Genomic DNA, 13,361 nt, shown 5'->3' with positions numbered 1-13,361 from the left:
TTACTATATTGAGGCCACGAGTTACTGTATTTGCAGAGTTGAACAGCTGGCCATCCTGTGTGTCTGATGCTGTTGGTTCTTCTGCCTTGATTGGGTGCCACTGTAAAATCAGGTGCTGTGCAAACCTCACCAGCATGAACTGACTCACTATCTGACCATTGCTCCACCTGTTTTTCCCCGTTTCTGTATTCTAGTATTTTATACTAATGCTTTTTGCTATCTGGTGTCGACCAGAGCAGGATGGGTTTGAGTCTTGGTTCCTCTCAGTGTTTCTTCCTCTTGCTCTTAGGGAGTTTTTCCGTGTCACTGTTGCCATTGGCGACACTCATGGGAGCTCAGAGCCAGATTTTTCTGTAAAGCTGTTTTGTGACTACATATGTTGTAAAAAGTGCTATATAAATAAAGTTTGACTTGATTTGACTATACTGAGGCCACAAGTTACTATATTGACGCCACAAGTTGCTATACTGAGGCTACGAGTAACTATATTGATGCTACGAGTTACCATATTGATAAGTTTCTATACTGATGCCACGATTTAATATATTAAGGCCACAAATTAATACAACCTCATTTCCAAAAAAGTTGGGACGCTGTGCAAAATGTAAATAAAAACAAAATGCAATGATGTGCAAATCATTTAAACCCTATATTTAATTGAAAATAGTACAAAGACAGCACATCAAATGTTGAAGCTGAGAATTTTATTGTTTATTGAAAAATATTTGCCCATTTTGAATTTGAAGCCAACAACACGTTCCAAAAAAGTTGGGATGGGGGCAACAAAAGGCTGGTAAAGTTGTGTAATGCTAAAAAACACCTGGTGGTTGATTGGCAACAGGTCAGTAACATGATTGGGTATAAAGAGCATCTCAGAGAGGCGGAGTCTTTCAGAAGTAAAGATGAGGAGGGGTTCACCACTCTGTGAAAGACTGCACGATCAAATAGTGCAACAATTCAAGAATAACGTTTCTCAACGTAAAACAGCAAAGAACTTCTGCTTTTCATCATCTACGGTACATAATAACATTAAAAGACTCAGAGAATCTGGAGAAATCTCTGTATGTGAGGGACAAGGACGAAAACCAGTATTTGCTGGCTGTGATCTTTGGGCCCTCAGGCGGCACTGCATTAAAAACAGACATGATTCTGTAGTGGAAATCACTGCATGGGCTCAGAAACACTTCTGAAAACCACTGTCTGTGAACACAGTTGATCACTGCATCCACAAATGCAAAAGTTAAAACTCTAAAACACAAAGAAGAAACCAAGTATAAACAGGATCCAGAAACGCTGCCACCTTCTCTGGGCCTGAGCTCATTTAAAATGGACTGAGGGGAAGTGGAAAAGTGTCCTGTGGTCAGACGAATCAACATTTGAAATTCTTTTTGGAAATCATGGACGCTGTGTCCTCCGGGCTAAAGACAACTCAGCTTGTTATCAGTGCACAGTTCAAAAGCCAGTATTCATGATGGTATAGAGGTGCATTAGTGCACATGGCATGGGTGATGTGCACATCTGTGAAGGCACCATTAATGCTGAACAGTATATATACATGTTTTGGCAACATATGCTGCCATCCAGACGACATCTTTTTCAGGAAGGCCTTGATTATTTCAACAAGACTATGTCACATTCTGCATTTATTACAAGAGCATTGCTCCATATTATAAGAGTCCAGGTGCTAAACTGACCTGCCTGCAGTCCAGACCTGTCACCACTAAAAACATTTGGCGCATTATGAAATGAAAAATACGACAAACGAGACCCCGACCTGTTGATCAGCTGAAATCTTGTATTCAAACATGAATGTAAAAACATTTCACTTTCTAAACTACAGCAGTGTCTCCTCAGTCCCCAACAATTACAGAGTGTTGTTAAAAGAAGAGGTGATGAAACTCAGTGGTAAACAGGCCCCCAACTTTTTTGGAATGTGTCGTTGGCATCAAATCCAAAATGGTCATATATTTTTCAAAAACAATAACATTTCTCAGTTTCAACATTTGAAATGTTGTTTTTGTAGTATTCTCTTTTAAAAATATAGGGTTCAAATAATTTGCATATCACTGCATCTTATTTTTATTTACATTCTGCACAGCGTCCCAACTTTTTTGGAAATTGGGTTGTATATTGAGGCCGCAGTTTACTATATGGAGGCCACGAGTTACTATGTTGAGGCCACGATTTACTATATTCAGGCCACAAATTAATATATTGACAACACAAATTAATATATTGAGGCCACAATAGAAACTTAACTTGTTGCCTCAATACATTCATTTGTGGCTACGCCTTATTAAAAATAATCACCATGTCATCTTAGGGGCTTCATAGAAACAAGCAGAAAACCCAAAGAAATAAAGTACGACAATTACAGTTAACGAAGTATAAAGTAGCTGTGCATTAATTAACAATTGCAGAAGAAATACTTCTGTAAATAGTTTGCTGCAGAGGCTGTGTTTACTTTTTATCACTTCACAGAACAGTTTATGTAGTTTAGCCAGGAGTGCCCAAACTTTTGCACACGGCCAGATGCCTTTAAGAGACGTCTACAAGTCATATGCACCTATTTAGTGTGTATGCACCATATATACCTCCCTACAGAAAGGCAAAGAGTTACTATATTGAGGCCACAGGTTACTATATTGAGGCAAAGAGTTGCTATATTGAGGCCACAGGTTACTATATTGAGGCAAAGAGTTGCTATATTGAGGCCACAAGTTACTATATTGATGCTACATGTTACTACACTGAGGCCACGAGTTACTATATTGAGGCAAAGAATTAGTATATTGAGGCCACAAGTTACCATACTGAGGACATGAGTTACAATATTGATGCCACAAGTTACTATATTGAGGCCACAAATAACTATATTGACACCACAAGTTACTGTACTGAGGACACGAGTTACTATATTTAGGCCACAGTTTACTATATTGAGGCCACAAGTTACTATATTGAGGCCACAAATAACTATATTGATGCCACAAGTTACTGTACTGAGGACACGAGTTACTATGCATGCACAAACATATCACTGTTGTCTGAACAAAACCTCGTATCTCCAAAATGCTAACTTTACAGGAGAAGGAAAAAACCTACTTTCCTTTAAATGTAAGTCAATGGAACCAGAAGTTTTTACAAGTAATTTTGGGTCATTTCTTTTGGTCCATTCATCATGAAATTTACACACAATATAAAGAGCAACTGCCTTTTTCAAATTATGTCAAAAACTGAAAAACGACAATAATGGAGATACGAGGTTTTGTCCCGACAGCAGTGATTTTATATGTTTGTGGAATTTTAACTTGAACAGTAGGACAGATATTCGCTGAGATGTGTGTTTTTTGCATAATGGAAGTTTATTAGCCTAAATTTCAGTGCAACCCATTACGATTTACTCCCAGTGTAAGATAAATCAGAAAATCAAATTGATCAAATTGATTCCAAACAAATATATTCACTCAGATTATTACTGCACTGCTAAAATGCTAAAAAAATCAGAAGGTAAATCAGTTTGTGTCCGTTTCTGAGTCTATCAGTAGGGATTTAAATTTAGAGCAGTAGGCCACATCTGCTGCTGTCACTCTCTGATCAGCGCTGTCTGGAGCAGATCCACTGCGTCAAACCAGCGGCGTCCCTGAGCAGGCGCAGAGCGCAGGTCACAGGTCAGCATGTGTGATGGACAGAGAGAGGGAACTCCTTCAGTGAAAGAGCTGGAGAAGGTTCTGTATGGAGGGAGACGGAGCGGAAATCATGTGGATGAAGTCTGGCCCAACCTGTTCCTGGGAGACATGTGAGTTGGGTTTGCATTCGGGTTAGAGGTTCATCAGAGCTGCTTTAAAGAGCACAAATCAGTCAAAATACAATCTGCTTTCTGAAATAGTTTGATGTGGTGTGTAAACATTAATAAACATACTGTTCACTCCCCAGTGAGTACAGTATGGAAACTAATCTGCAAATCAGCTTGTTTTGAATTCAACAAGTTGTGATGTTGCAGCAGTTTAGCTCCGCCCATTCAGCCTACAGCAGTTTAGCTCCACCCATTCAGCCTACAGCAGTTTAGCTCCACCCATTCAGCCTACAGCAGTTTAGCCCCGCCCATTTAGCCTGCAGCAGTTTAGCCCCACCCATTCAGCCTGCAGCAGTTTAGCTCCACCTATTCGGCCTGAGGCAGTTTGGCCCCACCCATTCAGCCTGCAGCAGTTTAGCTCCACCCATTCAGCCTGCAGCAGTTTAGCCCTGCCCATTCATCCTACAGCAGTTTAGCCCCGCCCATTCAGCCTACAGCAATTTAGCCCCACCCAATCGGCCTGCAGCAGTTTAGCTCCACCCATTCAGCCAAAAGCAGTTTAGCTCTACCCATTCAGCCTACAGCAATTTAGCCCCTGCCCATTCAGCCTACAGCAATTTAGCCCCACCCATTCAGCCTACAGCAGTTTAGCTCCACCCATTCAGGCTGCAGCAGTTTGTAATCATGTTTCAGATAAACCAAATCTAGGGTTAAGAGTTTTCCACAGGGCAGCTAAAGACAATCAAATCCTCACAACGATGTTGCATTGATTTCTGCTCATAGGTCAATAGCTAATGACCGCTATGGCCTGTGGAAGCTGGGGATCTCCCATGTCCTGAATGCGGCCCATGGGAAAATGCACTGTCAGGGCAGCCATGGGTTTTACGGCTCGTCTATAGAATACTACGGCATACCTGCGGACGACTCGCCCTCCTTCAACCTGTCTGTTTATTTCCAGCCGTGTGCCGACCACATCCATCAGGTGCTGAGCTCACCTGGAGGTAAACCTGCTGCCCACTTCACCGCTATTGCAACAGCACACAACATAATTTACCTTTGATTTACCTCATTTGTATGCAGGTAGCTTTAACACTGTTGTGCGCTTTAACTGAATTTGCTGTACATATGGTAGAGTTTCTAATAAAGTGGCCAGTAGGTGGACAGGTGGCGTTAAGTTAGAGGATGGTAGCGTTAAGTTAGAGGATGGGTGGTGTTAAGTTAGGGGTCGGGTAGTGTTAAGTTAGAGGATGGGTAGTGTTAAGTTAGGGGATGGGTGGTGTTAAGTTAGAGGATGGGTAGTGTTAAGTTAGGGGATGGGTGGTGTTAAGTTAGAGGATGGGTAGTGTTTAGTTAGGGGATGGGTAGTGTTTAGTTAGGGGATGGGTGGTGTTAAGTTAGAGGATGGGTAGTGTTAAGTTAGGGGATGGGTGGTGTTAAGTTAGAGGATGGGTGGTGTTAAGTTAGGGGATGGGTGGTGTTTAGTTAGGGGATGGGTAGTGTTAAGTTAGGGGACGGGTAGTGTTAAGTTAGAGGATGGGTAGTGTTAAGTTAGGGTATGGGTAGTGTTAAGTTAGGGGAGCGGTAGTGTTAAGTTAGAGGACAGGTAGTGTTAAGTTAGAGGATGGGTAGTGTTAAGTTAGGGGATGTGTATTGTTAAGTTAGAGGATGGGTAGTGTTAAGTTAGTGGATGGGTAGTGTTAAGTTAGAGGATGGGTGGTGTTAAGTTAGGGGACGCGTAGTGTTAAGTTAGGGGACAGGTAGTGTTAAGTTAGAGGATGGGTAGTGTTAAGTTAGGGTATGGGTAGTGTTAAGTTAGGGGAGCGGTAGTGTTAAGTTAGAGGACAGGTAGTGTTAAGTTAGAGGATGGGTAGTGTTAAGTTAGGGGATCGGTAGTGTTAAGTTAGGGGGTGGGTAGTTTTAAGTTAGGGGGTGGGTAGTTTTAAGTTAGGGGATCGGTAGTGTTAAGTTAGAGGATGGGTAGTGTTAAGTTAGGGGATGGGTAGTGTTAAGTTAGGGGATCGGTAGTGTTAAGTTAGGGGATGGGTGGTGTTAAGTTATAGGATGTGTATTGTTAAGTTAGAGGACAGGTAGTGTTAAGTTAGTGGATGGGTAGTGTTAAGGGATGGGTGGTGTTAAGTTAGGGGATCGGTAGTGTTAAGTTAGGGGGTGGGTAGTGTTAAGTTAGGGGATCGGTAGTGTTAAGTTAGAGGATGGGTAGTGTTAAGTTAGGGGATGGGTGGTGTTAAGGGATGGGTGGTGTTAAGTTAGAGGATGGGTAGTGTTAAGGGATGGGTGGTGTTAAGTTAGGGGATCGGTAGTGTTAAGTTAGAGGATGGGTGGTGTTAAGTTAGGGGATCGGTAGTGTTAAGTTAGGGGGTGGGTAGTGTTAAGTTAGGGGATCGGTAGTGTTAAGTTAGAGGATGGGTAGTGTTAAGTTAGGGGATCGGTAGTGTTAAGTTAGGGGGTGGGTAGTGTTAAGTTAGTGGATGGGTAGTGTTAAGTTAGAGGATGGGTAGTGTTAAGTCAGTGGACGGGTAGTGTTAAGTTAGGGTATGGGTAGTGTTAAGTCAGTGGACGGGTAGTGTTAAGTCAGTGGACGCGTAGTGTTAAGTTAGAGGATGGGTAGTGTTAAGTTAGAGGATGGGTAGTGTTAAGTTGGTTCTGAATCTTGTGTTTGTGTTCAGCACGGTTGCTGGTGCACTGTGCGGTGGGCGTGAGTCGCTCTGCTTCGTTGGTGCTTGCCTACCTGATGATCCACCAGAAGCTCCCCCTGCTGGAGGCCATTAAAACTGTCAAAGAGCACCGGTGGATTTTCCCCAACCGCGGATTCCTCAAACAGCTCCGAGCTCTGGATATCACACTATACGGCTCAAAGTGAACAAGCAGCAACACTCAGGACTGTAATTCCTGATCTATATTGCTGTAAATACCCTGTGCATTCAGTTTACATACTGTGGATACATGTATATTCTGTGATTGTGTATGTGTATTGTATTAATTCATATTTATTTGTCAGGAGTTTATTTGTTTGCTATTTGTATCATGTCCCATTTACCAGATGTTAAAGAAGCCATGAGTAAAAAGCATCAGGTCAGAAAACTACTTAAAGGTGCAATGTGTAAAATTTAAGTGGCTCTATTAGCAGAAATTGAATATAGAAAACAGAACTATGTTTTCATTTGTGCATAAATCACCTGTAACTACGAATCGTTGTGTTTTCATTAGCTTAGAATGAGCCCTTCATATCTAAATACTGCCTCTAGAGGGCGTCTTTTGCGTTTTTATGCTGAAGCGACAGCTTGAATTGGGTGGCGCTGCAGCTCCAGTTGGAAGACGTAGAAAGAAGAAGAATCAGTGGTTGCTGCCAGTGCTGGGTGACCAATTTGTGTTGTGAGAAGTTGGAGAACCAAAATTTTGACAAATGGAGGATCAGACTTATTATTTTAAAAAAGTGAGGGAGGGTGAATCCTCGCAAAAACTTGAACCAAAATGAAATCGGGACAGGCAACGGCAGAAAACCTGACAGCCACTGTAAATTCTACTACATGCTTGGAAAGGGAGGGGTGAGGGAGGGGGGTTCAGTTGGTTGCAATCTGCAACCTCACCACTAGATGCCACTAAATCTTACACACTGCACCTTTAAAGGGACATTCTGGCCTACAATGTGACATTAATATGTTATTTGTCTCATCAGTTTGACAGATTTTGTAGACTGTAAGCTTTGAACATGTTGAGTTTACTTAAAAATATTTTAAGCTAAATCCACAAATTTCCCTTCTAGAAACTTTAGTTATTTATGCAAACCTGAATATGCTCTAAAATACGTAAATTTTCTTAATTCTTTATAGTGACATGTCGCTGCTGTCGTAACAAAACCTCCAAAATGGTAATTTTACAGAAGAAGGAAAAAACCTACTTTACTTTTAATGTAAGTCAATGGAACCAGACTTTTTTCCAAGTCATTTTGAGCCGTTTCATTTGGTCCATTCATCATGAAATTTACACACAATGTAAAGGACAACAGGCGTTTTCAGATTATGTCAAAAACGGTAAAACTAGGTTTTCTTCAGACAGCAGTGATACGCTATTACCACTTACAGTGTATTGTTTTTGTGTTGTCGGCCATCAATGTTCCCACTACAATACCCAGCATGCATCACGCAAATACATCACACAGTCATTGGGGATCCCTGTGGTGCTCAACAAACCCTGCTAGCTGATCTAGAGGTTAATAGTGCCAGCTAGCATTAGCGATACAGCACCTAAATTAGACTTTGTCTTTAGCCGCTTTTCCACTGCATGGTACCGGCTCGACTCGACTTGACTCGCTTTTTTTGGTTTTTCACTGGGCAAATCTGCTACCTGGTACCAAGTACTTCTTTTGTTGACACCTCCGTTGAGGTTCCGAGTGGGCTGAGCCGATACCAAAGAGGGATGCAAAAATGCTACCGAATGCTGATTGGTCAGAAAGAATTGCTAAACGTATATGCTAACGCTAGCTAGCACTTTAGCATGGCTTCTTGCGTTGCCTTTGAGGAACCAGAATCATCTCGTTGTCTGAACTTTAATGTAGTTTTTTTTCAGCGCTCTTTTGTCTTGCAGCCTCTTCCAAACAAAAATTGATCTCTTTCATGTCTCAGCAGTTTCATGCAGCGTCGCTATGGCGACCAGCCACATTTGGGGGCGCTATATCTGCAGTGGAAAACAAAGTAGCTGGTACCAAAAGCAAGTAGAGTTGACTTGAGCCACACCACGTGGTGGAAAAGCAGCTGTTGTTTTAGGAATAACTCAATCAGCTACCATAACATAAATGAATGAATTAAAACAGCCCATCATCAAATAACACCCAAAAGCACCTCCACCTTCAATGTGCATCATCAGAAGGGGTTTAAAGCAGGAAATCTCGCTCTAGCGACACTGCACTACCACTCTGAGAGGAAAGCAGGCGTGTTTACAACAGATGAAGCAATGTTTAAACTTTTTATTTTGGCTGGAGTGGCCCTTCAGTATCATCCAGCATCTACCAGCAGAGGAACTGAAGTGTTTTAGACTCTGTTCTTCTCTTTTTGGTCTAAAATTAAATGCTAAAGCTCCAGAGTGAGAAGTGAAAGCAGTCCAGGAGAAAGCAGTCCACAGCTAAATGTTAATGAGGGAGGTGTAGATTACTCACTAATACACAAACGTACACATCAAAAATTGTGCTTATTTAAATCTCCCCTTTGATGGCTGTAATAAAGTGCCGTTTTCAAGCAGATAAACAGCTCACAGTGAGATCCAGCCAGGCTAAAGTGCAGCCTCCACATGGTGGGGTTAGTTTAACACACTGTTACAGCTAAGACCCCCAGAGTAAATGATCAGAGACTCCATATACATGTACATTCAAAACAGCTAATTTTTAAAAGTTTTAATGAAGATGAATTAAAAATGTACCCATGTACAAAATGCATGTGAATAAACTTTCAAGAGACAATTATCAGAAGGTCGTGAATTTGGTCCCTGGTGATTCTACAGTTGTCCGTGGCCGGGAGTCCAAGAGAGCACAGTTGGCCTCGCTCTCTCTGGGTGGGTAGGATGGCCCCCCATCTCCCCCCATCACTCAATGCAGTGCTAGCCAGTGCAGGCGTCTGTTAGCTGACGTAACAGATCTGGAGGTTAGTGTTCTCCTCCGAGCGCGTTCGGCTGTCCAATGATACTGCGTTAGCGGCAGTTCGAAAAGATGTGGTGGAGCTTCACAGGTCTCAGAGGAAGCCTGTGTTTGCCTTCACCCTCCTAGCGCTGGGGGTATCGTGTGATTGGGGGAGTCCTGACTAGTGAGAAGAATGAGATACAACCAAATTCAGGAGAAAATTGGGAAAAAAAAGAATTTGTCAGTGTTGGAAACGAGTCTTATCATATTTTGATGAATATGTTTGATTTCAAATAACACTGGGCCTTATTCATTCCTAAGTTTGTTCTTAAACATGTTCTTGAGAAAGGTCCTACGTCACATTCATGTCTTGTCCCTAAAGCGCAGAACCGTTCTCACCTTTGTGCTCCTGAGTGTGTGTAGATTCTGTTCTTACCTAAGACCGAATCCCAGATGAGAGAACACTGGTGAATTTCAGGATCTTTGTAAAACTGTAAAGTGGGTTTAAGAGGAACGTTCTTCATAAGAACGGCTGGTGAATGAGGCCCATTGAGCTGTTTAGATTTAACTGTGTTTTGCAGAGATTTATCAGACATTTTTACCCCACCTGTGGTCAAAATCCAAAACGTTGTGTTGGTTTTCTGAGTGTAAATAAGATACAGGTCCTCTACAGAGACACACTTCTGCACATTTTAATACACAATCACTCTTTAATTGCTCAATTTCACATATTGTGGTAAAATATAACATAAAATGTCATAAAACACAAGACTTTATGGCACGTAGTTTGTTTTTTTCTCCAATATGGTAAATTCAAAACAAATAAAAGTTACGTGCTAAAACCTGCAAAAGTGGCTCTGATTCTGAAACATGTTCTGCAGAGATGGTCAAGGTTCTTCCCCTCCAGGAGGTCATGAGGTCTGTAAGCTCCTGTACTACACACTTGAAAAATAAGGGTTTTTTAGTAAAGAAAATGGCTCTATTTAAACCCATGAGTTGTATATAGAACCATTTGAAGCTTAAAAGGTTCTTTGCATGGTGAATTGGTTCTTCAGACCAAAGGAGAATGTGTTATATACAGTTCTATATGGAACCTTTTTTGAAAGTGGTTCTATATAGACCCAGCAAAAAGAGTTCTTCTAATGTGTACACGCTTAACATCGTATCAGTCTGAAGAACCATTTCACTATGTAAAAAACCATTTAAGCAAGAAATGGTTCTATACAGAACTCACGGTTCTAAATAGAACCATTGCCTTTACTAAAGAACCCCTTAAGTATGTAGAATCACTGTACTAGAACTTTGAGACTGCAGCTGGTCTGCTGAGCAGGTCTTCACTGTGTCCTCAGAGTTTGACAGACATATTTCACACACAGATCTTAAGTCTATATTTAGATTCTGTAGTAAGTCTTTAAAGCCCACCTGTGACCCCCCCCCGCCCCCCCGCCCACCCCCGCCCCCCCCAGCTGCCAACGCTGACGCTCATGAACAGTGAAACCAGTTTAGTAATGATTCACTGTATATAATTCCCATAAATATATCGGCTCAGTTTTGTGTTTCAGTTTACTAAAAGGGGAATTTCACCAAATTTTCCAAAATGCATGTATAACTCAGTGTGTGAGATGTAAACAGAGTGACTCAGAGTGGTTTGGTGTGAAATGGTTCAGATGTCTTTACAGTGGTGGTGATAGGAACCCAGAGGTCGCCATGACTACAACACAAATATAGACATTTTATTTACTATCCAGAACCACCAGTGAACCTACACGAGTCTTCTGAGCTTATATGGAATGTTGATGATGGAAAATAGTGGAAAATCTGAAAAAATAAGATTTATTTAATAGCAGAAACAAAAGTCTGAACACTTGTTTTCCACTCAGTGTATCACCCGCGCTGCGAGTCCTAAGAGCAGATCTATGAACACTGTGGGCCGTCGTTTACTCCATTTTGGCCGTAACAGTTTAACAGCCTGAAAAATGCCTGATTTGCAGTTAAATAAACAAGATTATTGTCAATAACAATAATAATATCAGTAGTACAGTAAAGATGATAAAACAATAAAAATAGCAGTGATAATACTATAACTGTGCACAAAGCAATTCTTGTGCTAGCCTGGACGTACTTCTTTTTTTATGTGTGCACTGATATAAACAAATGCTGCAACTATACATTCCGCTTTATACTGCTGATACAGTATATAAACTCCCTAAAAACCCAAAAACGTAGCTCATATACTGCAATATTATCACTCAATCAGCCAGCCTGTTATGTTAATCACATGACACAGTCACATCACTGTTATTTCACATTTTATTCTTTTCAATTGTTGATATTTTAACACTATGAAGTTGTTTGAGCTCTAGCCAGTAGGTGAGGGGGGGCAGTACATGTCCTGCTCGACCCCTACTGAATACTTTTATTGGCTTACTATCAAAACATCTGCATGAATCTTCACGTAATTATATGCATATGAGAGCAACTTGGTGCGTGTTGGTTGCGAAAGATATGTAAATAAGGTACTCATGCATGGGCGCTTGTTTTCACGCACTGAAGCTGATTCAACATTTGTGACGAAATGTTTTGTTGCCTGTTTCCTGAATCTGATGTTCGTAGATCATTCAGGACGATCAAATCTGCACTTGCTTCTAATTTTAATGTCCTATTTTCTCTAAATAATTATTATTTTGAAACATATTCTTTCTTGATGAGTAATAACTCATTTTTTGGACTTTCATTATTTGAACTTACATTTTCTTCCAGCAGAGTTGATCACTGTAATGATCTTCTTACTGGAGAAAGCAGTCCATCCTCTAGAACCCGTACAGAATGCAGCAGCACGGATCCTCACAGCACCAACACAGAGAGCTCATATCCCCCCGTTACACACTGCACTGACCGCCTGGATCTGTTAGAGAGAGTTTAAAGCTCTGCTGCCGGTTTTTAAAGCTCTAAATGACCTTAAAGCTCCTGAACGTCTGTTTATGATCTCAGATCTGCAGATTCTGACCTTCTGAACTCCTTCAGTAAAACAGAAAGCCTGGAGAGACTCTTTCAGTTGTTCTGCTTCTAAACTGTGAAGCTCAGTTCAGCTTTTATTAGACAGTCGAGCTCAGAGCTCACTTTTAATAAACATCTGAAAACGCAGCTCTTTAACTCAGAGCTTCATTAAACTCTACGGCTCTTTGGTGTTTATCTGTTTAATCTGTGTTATTGTCTTATATGATTTTCAATTCATTCTCATAGTTTCTTATATTACTGTTAAGCTTTATCATCTGTCCATAAAGCACTTTGAGCTGCCACCGGTTTGAAAAGTGCTCCACAAATAAAGACATTATTATTATTACTATTATCATTATTATTATTAAGTCAAATTGAGTCACATTTTAAACCTTAAACAGTCTTTTTTCCACCTATCTGGGGGAAACAGGGTTTCATATACAAAAAACCACATAAGTCAAACGTTTATGCTGGTTTATGTGGTTATATTGCACTGGTCATATGCTAATTACGACGTTTTGCATGTCCTCATTTGTTTTGAAGTGCTTAATCAATAACGGGCCGAACAAACCAGCGCAAAGTATCGGTTGAGTCCCTCTTTTTGTAAATCTGCTCTTTAGTCTTATATTAAATTTTGTTTGAAGATCTAAAACAATTAAATACAACAAATATGCAAAAACAGAAGAAAACAGAAGGGGTTAAATATTTATATGGCGCTTTAAATACTAAACAAAAGCAGCACAAGTACTGACCCCTGTGGAACTCCACAAGTGACAGTAGTTGGGGCTGAATGCAGTTCATTAACTCTCACAAACCGCTGTTAATTACTCAAATAAGCCTGAACAGAATGTGTGTGTTTGTGTAAGGGGTTTGGGCATGTGGCATCCGAAGCCCGTGTATGTGTGTGTGAGTAACAGTACACTGATGTACTAAATATGGCGG

The 13,361-nt window shown here is 40.9% G+C and overlaps 1 protein-coding gene across 1 annotated transcript; it reads left to right on the top strand.

Moving 5' to 3' along the window:
• The first annotated feature begins 3,663 nt into the window (after window positions 1–3,663).
• LOC118808793 (dual specificity protein phosphatase 13-like) lies at window positions 3,664–6,733 on the top strand. Its single transcript, XM_036571670.1, has 3 exons — window positions 3,664–3,799; window positions 4,580–4,797; window positions 6,481–6,733. The coding sequence occupies exons 1-3, from the start codon at window positions 3,678–3,680 to the stop codon at window positions 6,672–6,674; spliced, it is 534 nt and encodes a 177-aa protein (XP_036427563.1). The 5' UTR covers window positions 3,664–3,677; the 3' UTR covers window positions 6,675–6,733.
• The last annotated feature ends 6,628 nt before the right edge of the window (window positions 6,734–13,361 follow it).

The sequence above is a fragment of the Colossoma macropomum genome, unplaced genomic scaffold, assembly GCF_904425465.1.
Source record: "Colossoma macropomum unplaced genomic scaffold, Colossoma_macropomum, whole genome shotgun sequence".
Classification (NCBI taxonomy): domain Eukaryota; kingdom Metazoa; phylum Chordata; class Actinopteri; order Characiformes; family Serrasalmidae; genus Colossoma; species Colossoma macropomum.
This window is presented reverse-complemented; position numbering and strand designations above follow the sequence as displayed.

What these genes read in the sequence shown, in the direction of transcription:
- LOC118808793 (XM_036571670.1), top strand. Translation starts at nt 3,678, where the DNA reads ATGTGTGATGGACAGAGAGAGGGAACTCCTTCAGTGAAAGAGCTGGAG. An exon ending in AACCTGTTCCTGGGAGACAT is followed by an intron (nt 3,800 to 4,579) that starts GTGAGTTGGGTT and finishes TTCTGCTCATAG; the next exon opens with GTCAATAGCTAATGACCGCT. An exon ending in GGTGCTGAGCTCACCTGGAG is followed by an intron (nt 4,798 to 6,480) that starts GTAAACCTGCTG and finishes GTTTGTGTTCAG; the next exon opens with CACGGTTGCTGGTGCACTGT.